This window comes from Antechinus flavipes, chromosome 2, assembly GCF_016432865.1.
Source record: "Antechinus flavipes isolate AdamAnt ecotype Samford, QLD, Australia chromosome 2, AdamAnt_v2, whole genome shotgun sequence".
Classification (NCBI taxonomy): Eukaryota; Metazoa; Chordata; class Mammalia; order Dasyuromorphia; family Dasyuridae; genus Antechinus; species Antechinus flavipes.
The window spans coordinates 596,249,840-596,270,790 of NC_067399.1; the positions used below are offsets into that span (position 1 = coordinate 596,249,840).

The window sequence follows — 20,951 nt, forward strand, 5'->3', positions numbered from 1 at the left end:
GGGCTTCTGAGATTATCAAATCATACTTGAGACCCAGAAGGACTAAAAGACTTGTCAAGTCATAGAAATAGGAAGCACAGAACTGGGTCCTCCAAAATTTTGTCACTATCCCGGGTATCGAAGAAGATTGCATTATATACATCTTACTTCCCCCTTCTTTAAAGTTTTCCCATATTGTGTTCCTTGGTTCTTACTTCTACCTTGGGTACAAAGCAGATGCCAATAAATACTCATTCAGATTAAGTGGTTTCCCCAGGATAACAGAAAGAAAGAAAGAAAGAAAGAAAGAAAGAAAGAAAGAAAGAAAGAAAGAAAGAAAGAAAGAAAGAAAGAAAGAAAGAAAGAAAGAAAGAAAGAAAGAAAGAAAGAAAGGAAGGAAGGAAGGAAGGAAGAAGGAAGGAAGGAAGGAAGGAAGGAAGGAAGGAAGGAAGGAAGGAAGGAAGGAAGGAAGGAAGGAAGAAAGAAGGAAGGAAGGAAGGAAGGAAGGAAAGAAGGAAGGAAGGAAGGAAGGAAAGAAGGAAGGAAGGAAGGAAGAAAGAAAGAAAATGTTCTATAGGACTAGAACCCACATTTCCAACCTCTTCCTTGGGAACCATCTCTGGTCAGGAGCAATCCCTCTCTTGTTTATGCTTGGACAATTCATAGGCTCTTGGGTTCATAGAATTAAAGCTAGAAGAGACCTCAGAAGTGATCTATTTCTACTGTCTAATTTTACAAACGAGAAATATAATTGAAATATTCTTTTAGTTCCTATCTTCCAAATGAAATAATACATTTAATGTTTTATAAACCATAAGTACAATATAAATACAAGTAATTAATTCATTTTACTATGACAATTCACATCACCACAACAAAAAGTCATTAATACAATGAATGTTGGATTATGTCAAAACTGATTTACCTATCATACAAAATCCCCTGAGAAAATTGCAGGTAAAAAAGATCAGTGTTGTGATAGTGTTTGGGGAGATAGGACTGTGACTTTGCTGCAGTTGGGTCTGAATTAATTTCAACTCATTATGATTTTAAAAGCACTGAACTAGGTGCATAGAATACACAAATTAGAGGGAAAAATGTCAGTCCTTGCCAACTTAAGGTCTATATTGGGAGAACAGACATGTAGAAAAGTGGAGTCAGACCATTGCTATGAATGGATCCTGGGGATTAGGAGTAGTTGGGCCAAAGCTTCCCACAATGTATAACACTAAAATTGGTAGGAGATTCAGATATAGTGTCCACCAATTGCTAAATGTTTATTAATTGCCTCCTATGTGCCACATTCCATGCTAAGCACAGGAGATATACCATGAAAAGGAAAGACAGATTCTAGCCTCAAGGAGTTTACAATCTAATGGAAGGAGGGGAACAAAACACAAAAAAAAGCTGAAAAAAACTGAAATGGAGGCAAAAGTGGCATGATGGAAAAGTCAAAAACTTGAAACTAGGTGGGAAATAGATTCCTGTCCTTAAAGTTTTGGGTGTAGGTGAGGGACCAAGGCTGATTTGATTTTGCAGGATGATGAAGTTATTGATGATATGTTTGCTGGGGACATAATGGAAAAAGTTCAAATGAAGGCAGCCAGGTGGTAAGTGGAGAATATTATTATCATAGCTAACATTTACATAGCATGTATTATGTGTCAGGCACTCTACGATTATTATCTCATTTGGCCCTTACAACAACCTTACAAGGTAGGTATTATTATTATGCTCATTTTACAGATGAAGAAACTAAAGCAAATAGAGATTAAGCAATTTGTCCAATGTCATAAAGCTGGTATGTATCTGAAGTTCAATTTGAACTTAGTCTCCTAGATTTCAGGCCCATCACTCTATCCACTGTACCTCTTAGCTACCAAGACAAGAAAGAACAATAACATGTGGGAACAGGATGCTCAGCTTTCTTGGTTGCTCTGCAATAGTTGACAAGGTCCATAATTGTAATTATATTAGATCTAAATTTCTGTAAATGTCCTGGAATGGGGTAAATGGTGGCAATAAGAGAAGGGAGGTAGCAATTGTCCCATTGAGTCAATGGAAAAATTAGTTCAAGAAAAAGTTGCAAGCACAGATTAAATATAGCAAAGACTATCACAATTCCTGGCCCTCTATCTGTCAATTTAGGCTTTCAGTGGCAATATGACCATGTGTCCTTGCTTTGTCTCCTTAAATTAAATATGTCTGGATTCTGCTACTCTTTGAATATGCCATTTGAATGAATGAAATGTATAAAGTGCTTTCTATGGACCCAGTACTTGCAAAAACCTGAGAATACATACAAAATGTTAAGGGTCCTCCTCTAGTTGGATGAGATAAAGGCATAAGAGGGGTCAGCTGCAGGGTGAATAGAAAGGTCTAATAGTCCCAAAGATCACTAGAAAAATGTATATGGTTCCTTCATTTTATCCAAAAAATTGCAGTTGATTCTCTTTACATCCAAGTGGTGAGGTCTCATGCCTTCCCATTGGCAGGAAAATAGCCCATGACCTTAGGGAAAGAGTGAGTGGAGCTGAGGGTCAAAAAGCAGTGGGAACTCTAGATTCCCTCTCACAAAGGTGGGGAGAGGGTGGTTCTGTGAACATAGTGGAGTAGTGCGAAGAAAGGAATTATTAACAGGAATTTTGAAGAAATCTCCCTGAAGCAGCTGCCCCGGTGGATCTTGTTAGCATAAATCAGACCTTACTGTCCCCACCAAGCCTTCACTTCCCTCATGTATAATGAATCCCCAGTGGATTGTGCTGGTGGTTCTTCCCTAAAGACCTTGCACAGTTGTTTCTTATACCTAGGTAACAATTTTTAAAACTGATCAGTTGTATAATTCCCAGTGACTGTGACATTCTCCCATGATATTTTCAAATATAAGGAGCACTGGCTTTGTTTGCCCTTGGATCATATTGCCAATGCTTTTTCAACATGTAGCTTATCATCTCACTCTTGCGTCTTCTAGCACCCACTTACCATCCAGCAAAACACCTGTTATTCTGAATCTCTTTTCCCAAAAGTATTTGTTTAGAGTTTTTTCAAGTTGATTTGTTCTTTGTTGGCCCTAGTTTTGTTTCACCTTCTCCACTCCCATCTTGCCAGTCTTATATCTCACATCCCACCTCTCCCGAGCTCTCTGTGATCCAGGGACTGAGTGCTGTGCCTTGAACAAGATGGTCCATCTCCCAACTTCAAGCTTTTTCACTGACTTCCTCCATTTCCACATCCTGGCTTCCTTGACTTTCATAAGTCCCAGCAAAAATCCTATAGGGAGTCTTTCCTTGATTTCTCTTAATTCCAATCCTTTTTCTCTGATTATTTCCAATGAATCCTGTAGACAGCTTGTTAGTACATAGCTATTTGAATATCTCCATTCCATTAGATTGTGACCCTCTTAAGAGCATGGACTTTGTCTTACCCTTCTTTGGATTCCAAGAACTAAACAGTGTCTGGATATGGATGTTTTAATTTATTATTTATTGACTGAATTTTTCATATTTCTTCTCCTTTACTGATCTTAACAGATTAAGAAAATAAAATATTTTGCCACAAATTCTATAGTATTTATAGGCTAGAAGTTATACTATCAGAAAAGATTTTACCTATTAGAGATATTTTATTTAATATATGTTTATTATAATTACTAGTAATCCAAAGAAGAATGTTTTCCTGCATTCCCCAGCTAAGTAATATATAGAATTATATTCAGAGCACATCTTTGGAGGTCATGGAAAACTTAGATGACTAAAATTAACAATTAATCCAAAAATATCTTTTGCTATTATTTTCAAACTCTTCCCTAGTTATAACAGATAGTAAGGCAAAATGAACTAGTTTGAGATATAATCTCCTGCTCATTTGCAAAGCATTATGGCAGGTAATGGGACTTCTGGTTTAAGTTGCCAATGAGTAATTTCATAGAATCATAGATATAAATTTGTAAGGAACCTCAGAAGCTATTGAGTCCAATCCCTTCATTTATAGAGGAGGAAAGTGAGAAATGGCTTTCCCTTTCACAGAGGTAGTAATGTCTAAGTCAGGATTCAAAATTAAGATTTTCTCAATCTAAGTGCAGTGTTATATCCATTGGACAATCAATATATACCTAGTTGCCCATTGGTCAATGTCATCCATGATTTGCTTTCAAATGGACTTCTTTTCTTTTAGCTTTTCAAGTGGAACTATTCAAGCCTTAATTTATATCTCAGGAACCACTGAGACATCAATGCATTTGATAATGGATTCTCTAAGCTCAAGGTCTCAGAGATCGTTAAATTACTAGAAATGAAATATATATGGTAGATAGCCCATTTCCAAAGTTTTTTTTTTCCTTCACTTTAACAATTTGAAAACTTTATTTTTCCCTAAAGATACCAGTTGCCAAATTTTTGAATTTTCTCCCAAAACTCAATGCTAACTTGATACATGAAAGTCCTATCTCTAAAGAATTATATAACATATTTTCTCTCTGCCCAAAGATCCTGGTCTCTCTTATGGACCCTTGGTTTTTGTCAGAAGAGGATTGCATGAAGTATAAACTTTTTCTGTGTTTGAAATTCTCCAAGAAAAATAAATACTATTGCCAACACAAATGGCCAAAAGGGCAGAAACTGGTTCATATTTCAAAATTTCATTCTCCTCCCATTAACCATAACCTGAGAAACACTTCTCCTTTCTTAACATGTTAGTACCTCCAGCTCTAAACTCCAAAAATAAATGAAATTTCTGTAAATAAAAAATGTTTGGACACTGCACTATTCTTAGTGCATGTCTTCTTTAAGAAAATGAATCTAAAATTATTAAACTGATGCAATTTTGTCCATTAGGAGGCAGTATGATACATTGGGTTTTGTCATTTTTTCCTTTGTTTTTGAAGAGAACCAATGACATCATGGGATGGTGCCTTGACTCATGTGTGAAGTAATAAAGAAATGAATAGTCAGTGATTTCCTGGATTCAAATCCTTGCTGAGATGCTTAACTACCTGAGTCCCTTCCATGTAGTCACTCAGTTATTTCTTTTATAAAATGAGGTGATTGGACTAGATGATCTCTGAAGTTCCAATTATTCTAGATCTGTAATCCTATGACTCTCCAAGCACATGCACAACTAGAAACTATGGTTTATTTTCCCATTCCTGAAAGTATTGTAGCAATGAGAGAACAAGGAGGGCTCTTATTTTCTAACTGGAAGTCTTGAGTTATGCTGGACTTTGCATGAACATTCTAAAGCAAATATCACCTTGATAATCGAACCTCTCAGAAAATGAGATAATCAATTCAGATTAACTAAGTCCCTTTTTCATTCAGGCCTCCAGATTTCCTTTCTTAGAACCCTCATTCTATAAACAGCTCTGCTTTCTGTGGCAATCAACTTTTATGTGTTTATGATAATTGAAGGTTAAAGTGTACACGTGTCCCCTTCTATCTTTCCATGTTCTTTCCCTGGAAAGTCCAAAGGAGAAAAGCTTGGTTATAAAAGACATAGCCAGCTGCATAGTTGTGGGTGGGACCAGTTGGAACTACACAGTAAGTTGAAGTTTGCAGTGTGTCCAAGGAAGCTTGCTTAAGCTTAGAGACTAGAATTCTGTTTTCTACAGGGAAACTGAGGGGTATAGAAGGGAGGAAATGTTGTATGGTGGAAGGAAACCGGAAGTCTGGTGATCTAGATTATATTTCCAGTTCTGCCATTAGTTGATTGTCTGATTTTGTTCCCTAATTCCTTCATTTGTAAAAGTAAGAAAATTGGATTGAATTATTTCTTATGTTCTTTTTAACTCTACGATCCTTCAAGATCTAACATTTTATGATTCTGTCTGATGTGATAATTATATCACAATTATTTCTTTTTTTCACAATTATTTCTAACAATTTTGAAATATCAGAAACATTACTTCGGAATACATGGAATAAATAAGACCTTACCCTAGGATCAATCTTGCTTTTTATAAGACTCATGTATATGTGTAAAAATTTTTTAATTCATTTAGATGTTGCAATTTTGGACCATTACACTTTTTTTCCTGGCTACAGTAAGAGGTGAGTATAATGTTTATATCTCTTTTAGTAGAACTTAATAATGTTTGAGTTATTTAGGATGATCATCTATAGTACATTTCAGAAAAATACCACCAGTCAAAGGTCTCACAGCTATCACTAGAATTACAACTGATGCTTATATGTCAGATACTCAGACAAAAGAAAGAACATCCATAGTATATGGTAGAAAAATGTTATTCTTAACACAGTTTTTCAAGTGCAAAAGTCTGCCTTCACTTGGAGCTACAGCACGAATTTTGTGCATTTATCATTCTCTTGGGTTCATCATGGTCATCTAGTAGACATATAAAGATAAACTTAAATTTTGAGGTCTTAACTGTTTTGCTAAAAGAGGTGCAAATAAGAAAAGAAAATAAAGGCTCAGAATGTTGGACCAATGTCTTGTTTACTTAAAAAAAAAAGGCTCAGGACCTAGGATTTCCTCAGAGCTTCATTTGATAAAGGAAGAAGAACCAATCTGAAGTATAGTTTGAAATAGTGAACATCAATGTGGCAGAGCATGAATAATTAAATAATTGAATGATCAAATACATAATTGACTAATAACATGTCATTTTTTCAGTCTATTTTTTCATTGACTATCTTCTCCTTGAAAGCTTTCTTTCAGAATATTAGATAATATCTGATTTTCCTGGTTCTTCACTTACCTATTTGACTGTTCCTGCTTTCTCTACCCTTCCCTCCCAAAATGTAAACCTGACTCCTAAATGTTAATATGCTCAAAGATTCTGTCTTTACCCCCCTTCATTTTTTCTGGATATATGCTTTGTTTTGGAGATGTATATATACTATATAATTATTCTGCATCCTAAATGTATCACCTCTCTGTAAGAAGTAGATAGTATCATTGATCTCCAGAACCATAGATGGTCATTGTATTAACTCTACTTCTTATAACTTTCAAAGTTATTTTTCTTTATAGTTGTTATTATTGTAAAAATTATTCTCCTGCTAATTGTTCTGTTAATTTCATTCTTAGCTTATAATATTATTCAAAATTATTCATTTTCATAATATTATATTATTGTATAAATTGTTCTGATGTTGTTCCCTTCATTCTGTGTCACTTCAAATGAGTCTAAATTTGTTTGAAATCACCTATTTCCTAATTTCTTACAGTAAAAATTGTTGTTCAGTTGTATTAGTCTTGTCCAACTCTTCATAACCCAATTTGTAGTTTTATTAGCAAAGGTATTGGAATGGCTTTCCATTTCCTTCTTCAACTCATTTTGCATATGAGAAAAGTGAGGCAAATAGGGTTAAATGACTTGCCTAGGATCACACAGCTGGTAAATATCTGAGGCCAGAGTTGAACTGAGGAAGATGAGTCTTTGTGACTTTAAACCCATGTTCCATATTACATGAATAGCCTATTACATTGATATATTGTAATTTATTCAACCATTCTTCACATGATATCTCTTTAGTTTCCAATTTTTTTTGCTACCAAAGAGAGATATTATGAATGTTTTTGTTCATTTTGTACATTTTTAATGATTTTTTAAATTTCTTTTGGGCATAGGTCTAGTGATGAGAAAGCTGGATTAAATATTTTGCTAGAATTATTGTGTTTACCAATATATGAATGTGCTTTTTTTTTAATTTAATCCCTCTAACATTTTCCTTTTCCTTTTTTGTCATTTTTTCCAATCTTATAGGTATGAGGTAAAATATAAAAATTATATATTTTTTGCTATTAATGGTGATTTGAGGCATTTTTTCATATGGCTATAGATAGCCTGAGTATTTTCCCTAGAGAATTACCACTTCATAGCTTTTCATCATTTATCAATAAAAAATGGCCCTCATTGTTAAAAAAATTGAATCTCCAATGCCTAGAACAGTGCTTTACATATGACAGACACTTAAAATATATTCTTTAAAGGAATTAATTATGGAGTTTTGTGGTCTATTCCAGCTCTAAGTCTATGAACCAGTTTTTTTTTATTTATATTATTATTTTTAAATTAAGATGTCTTTCTTTATAAGGTAGAGTGATAAATTAGAAAGAGTGATGGATTTGGACTAAGAATAATCTGAGTTTAAATTCTGTGTTAGATAGTTAAGAACCATGTGATCCTGGACAAATTGTTAACCTCTCTTGACCTGAGTTTTCTCATCTGTAAAATAGTAATATTAATAGCTTTTTCTCTGAGAGAAAAGAGAGAGAGAGAGAGAGAGAGAGAGAGAGAGAGAGAGAGAGAGAGAGAATGAATGTTGGTTTTTTTTTGTTGTTGTTGTTTGTCCTTTGTTCTTGAAAGAGACATCAGGAAGATGATTTCATGACATGCAAGTGCACTGGATTTAAAGCAAGGTCACCTGCATCACTTTCCCCTCAGAGCCACTAGGATACAAAGGGAGCCCTGACTTTTTAAGCTAAAGTCTTCAATAGGTTTCAGTTTGACGGTAGCTGCACCCATTCAGTGATTAAGGCTAGGTAGCAGTTGAAGCAAAGAATCTACTCTTTCACATAGTCCAAAAAGTCTAAATAAATAAAAAACATAAATAAATCTGTTAAAGGAACACCCCCAGAGTTTCTGGCCAAAGCAAAAATGATTGCTCTGTGTGTGTGTGTGTGTGTGTGTATACATACACACATATAAAATCATTGTTATAAGCCTAAAGAAGATAATCTTCTCATTAGTTGATAGTGCTTGGTATACATTAGGCATTTAATAATTGCATATGATTGTGATTGTGAACAAATTTATTTATCTTTCTGAGCCTCAGATTTCTCATCTATAAAACTGGAATTGTAATATATGCACATCCTACATCACAGAGATGTTGTGAAGAAAAAACTGTAAACAATAGCAATCTAACATATCACATAATGATTGACACATAGTAGGTGCTTAATAAATGCTTGTTAACTTGACTATTTAATTGAAGCTTTTATTATAATTGTAAAAATAATTTTTGATTAAATTGGCAACAGAAAATTTCACTCATCTTCTATCAACTTCAAATTAAATGAAAGGTCTGTTTTAACAACCTAACAAAAAATAGTTTGTAAAGATTCAAGGCCATAATCCTGGATTATTTCTAGGTTATCTTAGTTATTTTCAAAAATTCCATTTATCACTAAAATGACACTAAATGATCACTAAAATGATGACTAAAATGACATTATCTAGTCCTTCTGAATACCAGAAACTGAAAAGCACAAAGTACATAGCATGCTGGTCTTGGGATCAATAAGATCTAAAGTCTGCTTTGGACTCTTACTAGCTATGTAACAATAGGCAAATCATTAAGCTTCTATGAGTCTTCCTTTCCTTATGTATAAAATAAAAATCTTAAATCTATAGTAACTATCTCATAGTAGTGTTTGGAAGCTCCAATGCAATGCTCTCCATAGAGTGTGTAGAATGCAAACTTTAAGACATTATATAAATGTCAGTTAATAATGTCTTGCTTTTCATTCCCATGCCACAGGGAAAGAGATATGTTTTAAAAGACTTGGCTGCTTTTCGAATGACAAACCATGGGCTGGAACACTCCAGAGACCTTTTAAAGTACTTCCCTGGTCTCCTGAGGACATCAATATCCGTTTCCTTCTCTACACCAATGAAAATCCAAACAACTTCCAAGTAAGATTAATTTATAGAAATAAACAGATTGTTTCTCTTTGATATCAAAGTGATAGTAATATTGTAATAGCAAAAAATCATCATAGTAATCATGGTGCTGTGGAAAGAGCCCTGGGCAAGGTACCAGCAGACATAGAATCTCATCCTGGTTCTGATATTTTGTGATATTGGGTAAGTAATTTTCTTTTTGGGGGCCTTAGTTTTTCCTCATTTGTAAAAGGAGAAGATTGGAGTAAATGGTCTTGATATCCTTTCTAACTCTTATTTCTGACTAGTAAATGCTCTATTTCAAGGAGCCCTACTTTGAGTCTATAAATAAAGGTTTATTGCCTACCCATTTTATTATGGGCTATTGTGTGAAGTATAATTTTTGCATTCATGATTAAATCAACTCAAAACTTAGGTTCCTTCTATGTGATAGAAAAAAAAAAACAATCTTTCAAGGATTACATTTTACATGGATGGAATCTGAGAGTCATACTGGAGATATAAGAATAGTTTAGAATAAGACAAAATTTATTTTGCATTATATGTTATTCTCTCCTCTTGACTTGGACAAAATATAGTACATACAAGCTTCTTGTATAACTTCTTTACATGTTTAACAGCATCAACTGAACCCTTACCACCAAAAGTAGGGATACAATAAGAAAAAGGTTTGGTACTAGATAAGGAAGTCTGAATGCAATGGATGTGCATTTCTCCATAATATTGAAGTGCCCATCTATCTTCTCATCCATCCATCTGACTACAGTGGCCATCTAACTTTTTACACAGCTGTCAAGGATTTTTATCCAGCTTCCATATTAGAGGACAAAGATTGGCTTTTCATTTTGTAGTTTAACTTGTCTCGTAATTCCTTTATTCTTATTTCTGTAGATACGAGCACTTTCCCACTAAGTTTAGAAAGCTTAACATGATATCATTACTTTTTTTGTCCCTACCCTTTTTCCTGCAATAAGACCTGTTTTTTTTCCTTTTTTATAGCTTAATTTATTTTAATTTTCAATATCTAATTTTCCTCACATGTTGAGCACTAGTTTTTTACAAGATTTTAAGTTCCAAATTTTTTTCCCTTCCTCTGCCATCTTCCTAAAATTATATGCAATTTGATATAGGTAATACATGTGCAAGCATATAAAACATATTTCCCTATTAGTCACAGTTGTGAAAGAACAAACAGATTAAAAGAAAAAATGCAAAAAAGAACAAAGTATGTAGAAAAGAATGTGCTTCGATCTGCATTCAGAACCCATCAGTTCTTTGTCTGGATGTGGATAGCATATTCCTTTGTAAATCATTTGTTTTGTCTTGGATCATTGTGTTGTTGAGAATAGCTGAGTTAAACATCATACAATGTTGCTGATATTAACAATGTTGTCCTGGTTCTGCTCATTTCACTCAGCATCAGTTCATGTAACTCTTTTCAAGTTTTTCTGAATTCTTCCTATTCATTATTTCTTATTGCACAATAGTATTCCATTATATTCATTTACCACAGCTTGCTCAATCAATCCCTAATCGATGGGTAGTTTCTCAGCTTCCAATATTTTTCCAGCACTTAAAGAGATGCTATAAATATTTTTGCACATGTAGGCCCTTTTCCCTTTTTTATGATTTCTTTGGGAAATATCAACTAGTCGTGGTATTGTTGGATCAAAGGATATAAACAGTTTGGTTGCCCTTTGGGCATAGTTCCAAATTGTTATCCAGAATGTTAGGATCAGTTCCCCACTCCACCAACAGTGCATTAGTATTCTAATTTACCCACATCCTCTCCAACATGTATCAATTTCATTTTTTGTCATATTAGCCAAACTGATAGTTGTAAGAAAGTACCTCACTGTTGCTTTAAGTTGTATTTCTCTAATCAAAAGCAATTTGGAGTACTTTTTCATATGTCTATAGATAGTTTTGATTTATTTAATTGAAAACTTCCTGTTCATATCCTTTCATTATTCTCAATTAGGAAGTGGCTTATATTTTTATAAATCTGGTTCAGTTCTCTCTATGTATTTGAGAAATGGGTCTCTATCAGAGATACTTGCTATAAAAATTGTTTCCTAGCTTTCTGTTTTCCTTCTAATCTTGGTTGCATTGGTTTTGTTTGTGCAAAGACTTTTAAAATATAATAAAAATTATCTATTTTATATTTTGTAATGCTCTCTATCTTTTGTTTGGTCATGAACTCATCACTCACTTGACTTCTTTAAGAATTTGAGTGCTATGCCACTTGGTGCATGTATTTAGTACTGATATTTCCTCATTGTTTATGGTTTTTTAGCAACATAAAGTTTCTTTCCTTATCTCTTTTAATTTGTTCTGTTTTTGCTTTGTGTGAGATCAGAATTGCTGACCCTGCTTTTTCTTTTTTTTTTTTAACTTCAACTGAAGCATAATAGATTTAGCTCTACATTTACTCTGTTCATACCTGTATGTTTCAAGCATGTTTCTTATAAACAACATAAAGTAGGATTCTGATTTTTGATCTACTTTTTTATCAGCTTTTGTTTTATAGGAAACTTCATCCCATTAACATTCACAATTATGATTACTGTGTATTCCCCTCCCTCATACTGTTTGTCTTCTCCCTCCATTCATTCTTTCCCTCCTTGATAGTGTTTAACTTCTATCTACCACCTTCCCTGGTCTGCCCTCTTTTCTGTCAGAGTACCTTTCCTTATTTATTCTTCTTCTCTCTACTTTCCTGTAGGATAAAATAGAATTTTATATTCAACAGTTGTGTATATTATCCCCTCTTTGAGCCATTATTGATGAGGGTAAGGTGCCCATCACCCATCCTCCCATTTTCACCTTCACTGTAATAGGTTTTTTGCATCTCCTCAAGTGAAATAAATTTGTCCCATTCTATCTCTCTTCTCCTTCTGTACCCATTTGAGCAATTATTTTTTTTAAGCTGTTGACTCTTTTTTCATAATTTTCTTGTATCACTCTCATTTTTCCCAGTTTTTCTTTTACATCTCTTATATGATTTTAGCTCCTTTTTGAGATCTTCTATGAGTTCTTTCTGGGCTTGAGACCATTTTCCATTTTTCTTTGACATTGCTGTTCTCTTCTAAGTTTGTGTCTTGATCTTCTCTGTCACTATAACTTTCTATAGGCAGATTCTTTTTTGTTGTTTTTTGTTCATCTTTTTTTTTTTTAACCTTTTCCCTTTCTTTTAAATCTGAGCTCTGTTCCTAGAATAGAAGGAGCACTGTCCCAGGTTTCTTGTGCCAGGAGCTGTACCCTAGTTGTTTACCTGATGCTACATTATTGTTGCCCTGAGGCTCACCGGGGACCTTCGTGTGTGGTGCTGCACTAAGTAGCTGGTGCTGCTGGACCATAAGGACCATCAGGCAGCTTACCTGATGCTGAACCAGGGTCCTGTCCCTGATTTCTGGGCTGATGGCTTAGGATGGTGGAGTGCTTCTGCATTTCCCTAGGCTAAACTGAAGTACATGGTTATCTGACCATTGGAGACTCCCTGTTTTGTTTGCCTGGGACTAAGCTAAAGTAGATGGAGCATTGGTAGCTGCCTGTTTGCTTAAGCACCCATAGGGTTGCCATCTATTTCTTTGCCCAGGGTTATGGGCAAATCTAAAGATTATCTGTTTGCTCAGGGGTATGCTGAAGTACCTGGGGGTTCTCCTAGCTGGAATCTGTCCCTTCCCCGGCTATGCTGAGGCACATGTGTGTGGGAGGTGTCCTGCTGTTGATGTTTGCCTACTTTACTTCACTGGGGCTTAGGATCTCCTGCTTTGTTGAGGTGAAGCTTACCATTTGCTTGCTCTGATGCTACCTGAACTGGACTGGATTCCCCTTTTACCCAAGTGAGATATCTTCCAAGTTTCTTGGGTTAAAAGATTGTTTCACTCCATCTTTTTACTGGTTTTGCTGCTCTAGGATTTTTGGGGTGCTATTTTATTATTATTTGGAAGTGAATATAGAAGAATTACAGTGATTTACAGCTTATTTCATCATCTTGGTTCTGCCTAGTGTTCTTAGAATCTGATTTTTAAATTATTTTTTCATCATTGGAATGAGGTTATATGCAGTCATCTATCAAATCTTTCCAAGTCTCCTTTATGACCAAGAACAGGCATTTCAAAGATGGATCTTTTGGATGAGGGTTATAATCTGTGATTAGGGAGAGGTTACAATAAACTGGCCCTCCCAGGGATTGAACTCCTATCTTTAGTTTTGTTAGGTCTGTGAACTAATTTGCTAGATTGAACAGCCACAGATATAGGAAAAGCAATGCTTAATTTCTACTCCATTTTGTTTGAAACAGACTATCCTTCCAGATGATCCATCCACCATTGAGAGTTCAAATTTCAAAATGGATCGGAAGACTCGTTTTATCATCCATGGCTTCATAGACAAGGGGGAAGAATCCTGGTTGAAAGACATGTGCAAGGTAGGAGGCAGACATCTGGTTCTGCAAGGTTTTAATCTAAAGTCTTGAGGCAACAATCTATCAGCTTCCAAGGAATAGATTCAAGCATATATTAGAGTGTGATTCTGAATCCTTACTTTGATAGCCCTGGGACTGACAAATGAAATATCATTTGAAAAAGTTTTTGTTCCTGAATAATAGTGTTTTTATGTCACTAATGGGAATATGTTAGATTAGTAAAGGACAATTAATTCCCCATTTTCCCACAACTGATTTTCTCTCACTTACCTTGTAGTCTTCAAAGCAAATCTTGCACAAGGAGTCCCTGCGTGAAATCTGCTCCAGACCAATCTGGACAGCTCAGTGGTGAAGGCAATAGTCTATGCCAGTGCACAAATTGTAAAGGAACAGAGTGGCTGAGATCGCAATTGCTGTATACAGTTTTGAAGCAAATACAGATTACCACATGTGGTCCTTGATGATTCAGAGATTTACTGGTCATCCAAATAATAGCCCCAGTGATGGAGGGACACTTCTATGCTGGTTAAAATACTGGAGATAGACATATACTAAGTACTACCATGTGCCAGACACTGTGCTTAGTACTGAGGATACCAAAAAAGTCAAAAGGCCAGTCCTTGCTCTCATAGAGTGCATAATCTAATGATTGTATAATGGGTATAAGGCTAATCTTAAAAGTCTCAGTAAAAAACCATAAACAAATTTTATGTTTCCTCTCCTATAAAGAAAGGAGACATTCATCTCTCTTTCAGTTCTTCCTGTTTACCCCTCCCAGGTATTAGAACTGAAAAGTAACTTTGAAATAGATCATGTGTCTGACCCTCTCATTTTTCTGATAAAGGAAAAATGATTCAAGGTTTGAACTCAAATCCACTGATTTCAAGTGCTATGCTAATCTTTTGAATCTTCCTCTCAACCAGACTCAATTCTCTTTCATTTCCTTTCTAAATAGAATAAATGTAGTTGCTCTGCATTGATTTGGCAATCAAAACAAGCAGTTCCTCCAGCCAATTCTTCCTATTTTATCAACTTTAAAAAAAATTCTTACTTTCCAGTTGCTCCCATAAATCTTTTCCCTTTATCTTGCCTATCTCACTCCCCAATAACTTAGCAATAATGATCAAAATTTCCTCTGTAATTTTCAGCATGACATCTGTGTTATCCCAGACAAAGGGGGCTAATGTAGGGAGTATATTACAAGAGAGTATAAGAGCTTTGTGTTTGAAATAAAAGCACATATATTTGAACCCCCAACGTGCTGCTTATTATTTATGTGACCTTAAATGAATCATTTACCTTCTTTTGGACTTATTTGCTCATCTAGAAGAAGAAAGAATTAGAGTAGATGAGCTTTAAGCTCCCTCCTAATCCATAATTTTCTGACTTCTTTGAACCAGTTTGTTTGGATTTTTTCCTGTCCTGTGGGAATAATAATATTTGTGCTACCTACTTCTTAGAATTGGCATGAAAATCAAGTGAAGCTACCTGTAACAAATAATATAGACAAGCTTCCACTAAAGTCTAGTGCTGGTGCTCATCCTGACATAGTGGGATGCTGTATTCTCAAAGGTTATATCAATGGAAGACAAAATGCAAAGTGTTCAAAACTAAGCCTGGTGATAGACTGCATGTCCCAGTGCCTCATTTGGTGCTGGGAACACAGCAGGGATTTCATGAATATAGTGAACTGAATTGAATTGAATCAATCTAAGGATAGTTTAGCTGACCATGCACAAGCTCATTACCAGAAAATGTATCTCTAGGTGATGGATTTTTTTTAAATATATGATTATGAAGTATGATTAAAATTATCCTTATGTCCACAATCTTCTGATTCAATCATAAATATTTCCAAATCATGCTCAAATCTCAAAAAATTCTATAAAACTTTTGTATTGACAAACTAACCTACCTCTCACACTGTAGGAATCTTTATCTTATAACATTATCATGGCTTACTTATTCATGCTTTGTGGTTCTGGTCTTCATGAGAGAAAGATAAAGTTAATGGTGAGCAAACTGAGTTAGAGGGAGGGAAAATTTCTGATAGTTGCCTCCTTTCTTTCTCCCTGTAGGCATAAACATCAGCCAAAGGTCCCCAAAACTGTTTGGATGTTTTTGTTTTGGTGATTTTAAAGGATGGTGGAAGGGGGAGTAAAGATAAGGCATCATTCTGAAATCTTACATTTGCTCTCAGAATTTGTAATTTTACTATTATCCTGCTATGCCTAATGATACAAAAGCTTCCCATTTTGCCTCAATTGATTTAACCTGTCACAGAAATATCTTCCACAGTATTTTCTTAGCACATACCCAAACATAGAAAGTAGTTAATAATATTAACAGGGAAACAGACTTTTAAAAAATGAATTCAGTTCTGGTCTGAGACATCAATTATCTAGTTATCAACTTCCTTTCAAAAAAGACAACTTTCATTCAATAGGAAGGAAACTGATTTAGGAGTCAAGAGACTGGAGGTCAATCAACCAACCCTTCCACAAGCATTTATTAAGAACTTAATTTATACCAGCAACTCTGTGAGATTCTTATGATATAAAACCAGAAATGAATCAGTCAATCTTTGCTCTCAAGAAATTTTATATTTTATTCTCTATCAATCTATGACATTCTCTCAAGATTGTGTCCTTCTTTTGACATGCTAGATGGGTAAACTTGGGCAAATCTTGTCACTTTCATGCACCTAAATTTCTCTATTAAATGACAGTCAGGCTGGGTGATTTCTTGGATATAGTTCAGCTCTAAAATTCTCCAAAGTCTTGAATACATTTTCCTGCTTGAATCTCTGTTTCCTCATCTATAAAAATGAAGGAATTGAGAGAGCTGGTCTCTAAGATTCTTATATTTCTAGCATTTTATGAGTCTGTAATTTGATTCCCATTCAGTCAGCATGAAGCTCACTATCATGGTCTTAGAGCTGTCCCAGAATAACCTGACTTGAAATTTCCAAGTATCTTAAATATGTAGAAAAGAGAATTGTTGTCTAAATTAAGTTATATGAAGGTTACATCCCAGACATTTCTATTGCTCAATTGTTCTCTTGAAGCAAGAAAAAAAAAATTGGAGAGAGATTTAAAAAACAAAAGAATGAATGCTGTTGAAAAGCAAACAAACCTCACCCAGTCTTATTCTGTCAAATAAAGAGATGTTAAGGTAACCTGGTCATTCCATGCCCATGATTCACTGTACCTTGTCTACTATTCTATAAGACTACTTTTTTGGTTGATTTATTTATTTACTGCTGTATGTTTTCTCTAGCAAATGTTTCAGGTGGAAAAAGTGAACTGCTTCTGTATTGACTGGAAAAAGGGTGCACGAACGAGGTATGCACAAGCAACCAACAATATCCGGGTAGTGGGGGCTGAACTGGCCTATCTGATCAATGTACTAAAGGTAAGTTGCCTTCTTCAGGCTGTGCAGTAGGACAAAGCTTTTTAAGCTGTGGGTTAAGCTAGCATATGAGGTCGCATAACTGAATGAGGGGGTTGTGAAATTATGATTTATAATTAGTAAATGTTTAATTTGAATATCTATTTTATATAGCTATATAACTAGCCTCACATAAAAATTTCTCAGGCAAAAAGGAATCACAAGTGGAAAAAGTTTAAGAAACCCTGTAATATTAATTTTCAAAACTGATATCACATCTGGATTCAACCTTCCCAAGTAGTCGTGGTTATAATTCCATGACTGGTGTGATGGATTACTCATTGCCAGAAGTTTTAATAGATAAACAGTTCCTTGATTAAAAAATATATATCCAATAATCTCTAGGTAAAAAATGGTCCCCAAGGTGGTGAAAATCAGAAAGGTAAAAGCCACCTCTCAATAAATATTAGCATAGCTATTCCCCTTTGAATAGGAACAGTAATTCTAGGCTTTCGCAAAAAACCAAAAGCCTCGCTCGCTCATTTAAGATACTCATTTAAGAGCAGTATCAAGGAAGTTCCCTGGGGTTGTTGGAATTCCCTCCCCAAATTTTAAAACTATAAACTATTTTTATTTTTTTTCATGCCCATTTTCTCCACTCCAGGCCCATAGTAGGAACCCAAATCAATCTCCCTGGGAGGAAAGTTAACTCAAATCTTCCCAAGTCTGCTCTATCAATTCTTGAGTTCACATCAACCTCCATTGGAAGTGTAGGAGTTAACTTAAGTCTACTTAGTTCTACTCTTGATCTATAGCACAGCACTAGTAAACTAAGAATCCTAACAAGGATCCTTGGGATTTTTCTTCCTTTGGGAACACTAACAAGCTACAGACAGTGTTAATATTGCTACTATAACTCACTTTTACAGAGTACATTTAAAGATAGTACAAGATGTCCAGAAACTAGCTGGCTTTTCAGAGTTATTAGAAAATTGTCTAGAATACTTTGGGAAGGGTCTTGTAAGTAAGACCTGCAGTTGATCTTATCTGCCACTGGTCAGCAGTATTAGCATTTTCAGAAAGCTGGAACAGCATGCAAGTATATGAAACAGACTGATTTTATGAGTTGAACTAGGCAGAATAGATTTTTTTGCCTTTTTTAAAAAAAATGGCTCCCCTCATCTCAGTGATAGCTCCATCTGATTCCTTTCCCCCCCCCAATATTGCCCTAAGTATAGCAGAGAATCATGCAAACTGGAGGATGGGAACATTGGCCCAGGAATCCAAGCCTGATAGACCACCAGCAGTCCTTAAGACTGAGGTTAAATGCAGCTACTTGTTAATATATTTCCCTTTGTATTTTTTCAAACTGAGGGTGGGCATTTTGCTGCAGTTAGTATTTCAGTGTAACATGAGGAGATTGTGATCAATTGAGGAGTAGGGATGGGTAGAATGGGAGTTGAAGTTGAATGAAGATGGGAAATGGAGAGGAGAGAGAGAAGGGAGAGACAGAGATAGACAGATACAGAGAGAGAGAGACAGAGAGAGACAGAGAGAGAGAGACAGAGACAGAGACAGAGAGACAGACAGAGAGACAGACAGACAGAGACAGAGAGAGACAGATATAGAGACAGAGAGAGAGAGAGAGAGAGAGAGAGAGAGAGAAGGAGGGAATGAAAAAGGGATGGAAGGAGAGAGGGAAGGAGGGAGGAAGAGAATACCCAAACAGTTTTTAAATTGTTGAATTCTTGGGGACGACTGATAGCTGTTACCTTTGATTAGAATTTGGCCAGCCTGCATGCCACTGGTCGCTTGGCCCCTGGAGCAAGCCATCTGTCATGCATTAGGGAGCACCCAGTTATAACAGCACAAGAAAGTGGGTCCCGAGACTCACTTTGACTTGATGGCATTGGTACCATTGGGAGTGAAAGTCTAAGCCTAGGATGGAATTGGGGAACAATTCTGTCCAATGGTTTGTGAGATGGTACAAGGCAACCCAAAGAAACATGCCCCATATATGTAGTGCCCTCATACAAAGCCCTAGTTGCCAAGTCCTAGTTAAAGATCACAATTGTGATACATTACGCCAGAGAGACAATGCTGCCCTTTGAAGATCTCTCCTTTCTAACAGACAGAGTTTGGATATTCTCTTTCTGATGTTCACATCATTGGTCACAGCCTGGGAGCTCATGCTGCTGGGGAGGCTGGGAGGAGACTCCAAGGCCAAATTGGCAGAATCACAGGTATGCTGAAGAGGGGACGATGATGATGATGAATTTATCTAGTACTTTGGGATTTGTGATGTTCTTTCCAAAGGTTCTCTTGCCTGATCCTCACAACAACTCTGTGAAATTAATGCTATTAGTATGCCCTTTTTGCAGATGAAGAAATTGGTGCTAAGAAAACTTGAATGTCTTGTCCAGGATCACAATGCAAGGGGCAGGATTTTGAACTCAGTCTAGGGCTCCATCAGGAAAACTTCTCTAATATTAGCTGTAGTGTAGTCTGATGCTAGGACAGAAAATGGGTAGGAAAAGGAGAAGACTTCAAAAAGAATACATCTCTAATGTAATTCTTTGCATCTTGAGAATTCAGACAGTAATTTAGAATCTTGTAATGACTCAGGTCAGCATTATAAACATTATTTGGCCAGTCTATGGTTGGAAGTAGAGGAGAGAGAGAATATTGAACTGAGTCTACACTAAACCTATAAACTAGCTTGAAAGCTGGATTTAAAAAGCACAAACATCTAATATATGTGTTGATTTGTTATTTGCTTCTTTCTCACATAAAAAAATAAAAGGCAGAAAAATATTCCAATTATTGTGGTTGAGCTTTCAGTGAAGGGTCATTGATTGATGATAAATCTAAAGCAATCAAACATTTATCATGCTTCCTGTGTCCATTGATCTGGCTATGACTGAAAAAAGCAGAGGGAGGGTCGAATGAGGAGTTGTTCACAGACATTTCAAAATGCTCTGCCTTTTATATCTAATTGCTACTCTGTTGGTGGTCCTTCCTAACAATTTAAGTTTCTCTAAACCAATTCTTCTGTCACAGAACTCAAGTAGAGACACCAAGTGGTAAAATGGAACCACTAAGGATTCCCAGGTTCTAATCCTGGTTTTGCCAAGAATTCCCTATGTAATCTTCAGCAAGTTCCTACCTTTTTCTAGTTTTTGTTTTCTTTAGTGATAGAATGAGTAGGATTGGATTAGGTAAAAATTTAAAATCCTTTACTGTTCTTATTTGTAACTGTGTGTCACTGTGGGAAGAGCCTTAGATTTGTAATAAGAAATTCTGCATTTGAATCTTCACTCTGGTTACCTGGGGCCAAAAAGCTCTCAGTTTCAGATTTCTCATATATAAAAATATAAGCTTTGGACCAAATCATCTCTAAGTACGCTTTCTGCTTTAAATCTGTGACCTGTAAACAAAAACTTAAAAGTCCTAAGGGAGCTTTTGCTATTTAAAGGTATCCTTTGTAAAATTGAAAAATTCTTTAAT

The 20,951-nt window shown here is 35.5% G+C and overlaps 1 protein-coding gene across 1 annotated transcript in view; it reads left to right on the forward strand.

Annotated features, from left to right (window-relative positions):
• The first annotated feature begins 5,489 nt into the window (after window positions 1-5,489).
• Window positions 5,490-20,951, forward strand: part of LOC127551614 (pancreatic lipase-related protein 2-like) — a 30,332-nt gene continuing 14,870 nt past the window's right edge. The window contains exons 1-6 of the mRNA XM_051981504.1: window positions 5,490-5,513; window positions 5,975-6,023; window positions 9,483-9,637; window positions 13,932-14,057; window positions 17,334-17,468; window positions 19,576-19,687. Of these exons, the coding sequence (XP_051837464.1) occupies window positions 5,975-6,023; window positions 9,483-9,637; window positions 13,932-14,057; window positions 17,334-17,468; window positions 19,576-19,687 (577 nt within the window). The 5' untranslated portion in view covers window positions 5,490-5,513. The remainder of the gene's footprint in view (window positions 5,514-5,974; window positions 6,024-9,482; window positions 9,638-13,931; window positions 14,058-17,333; window positions 17,469-19,575; window positions 19,688-20,951) is intronic.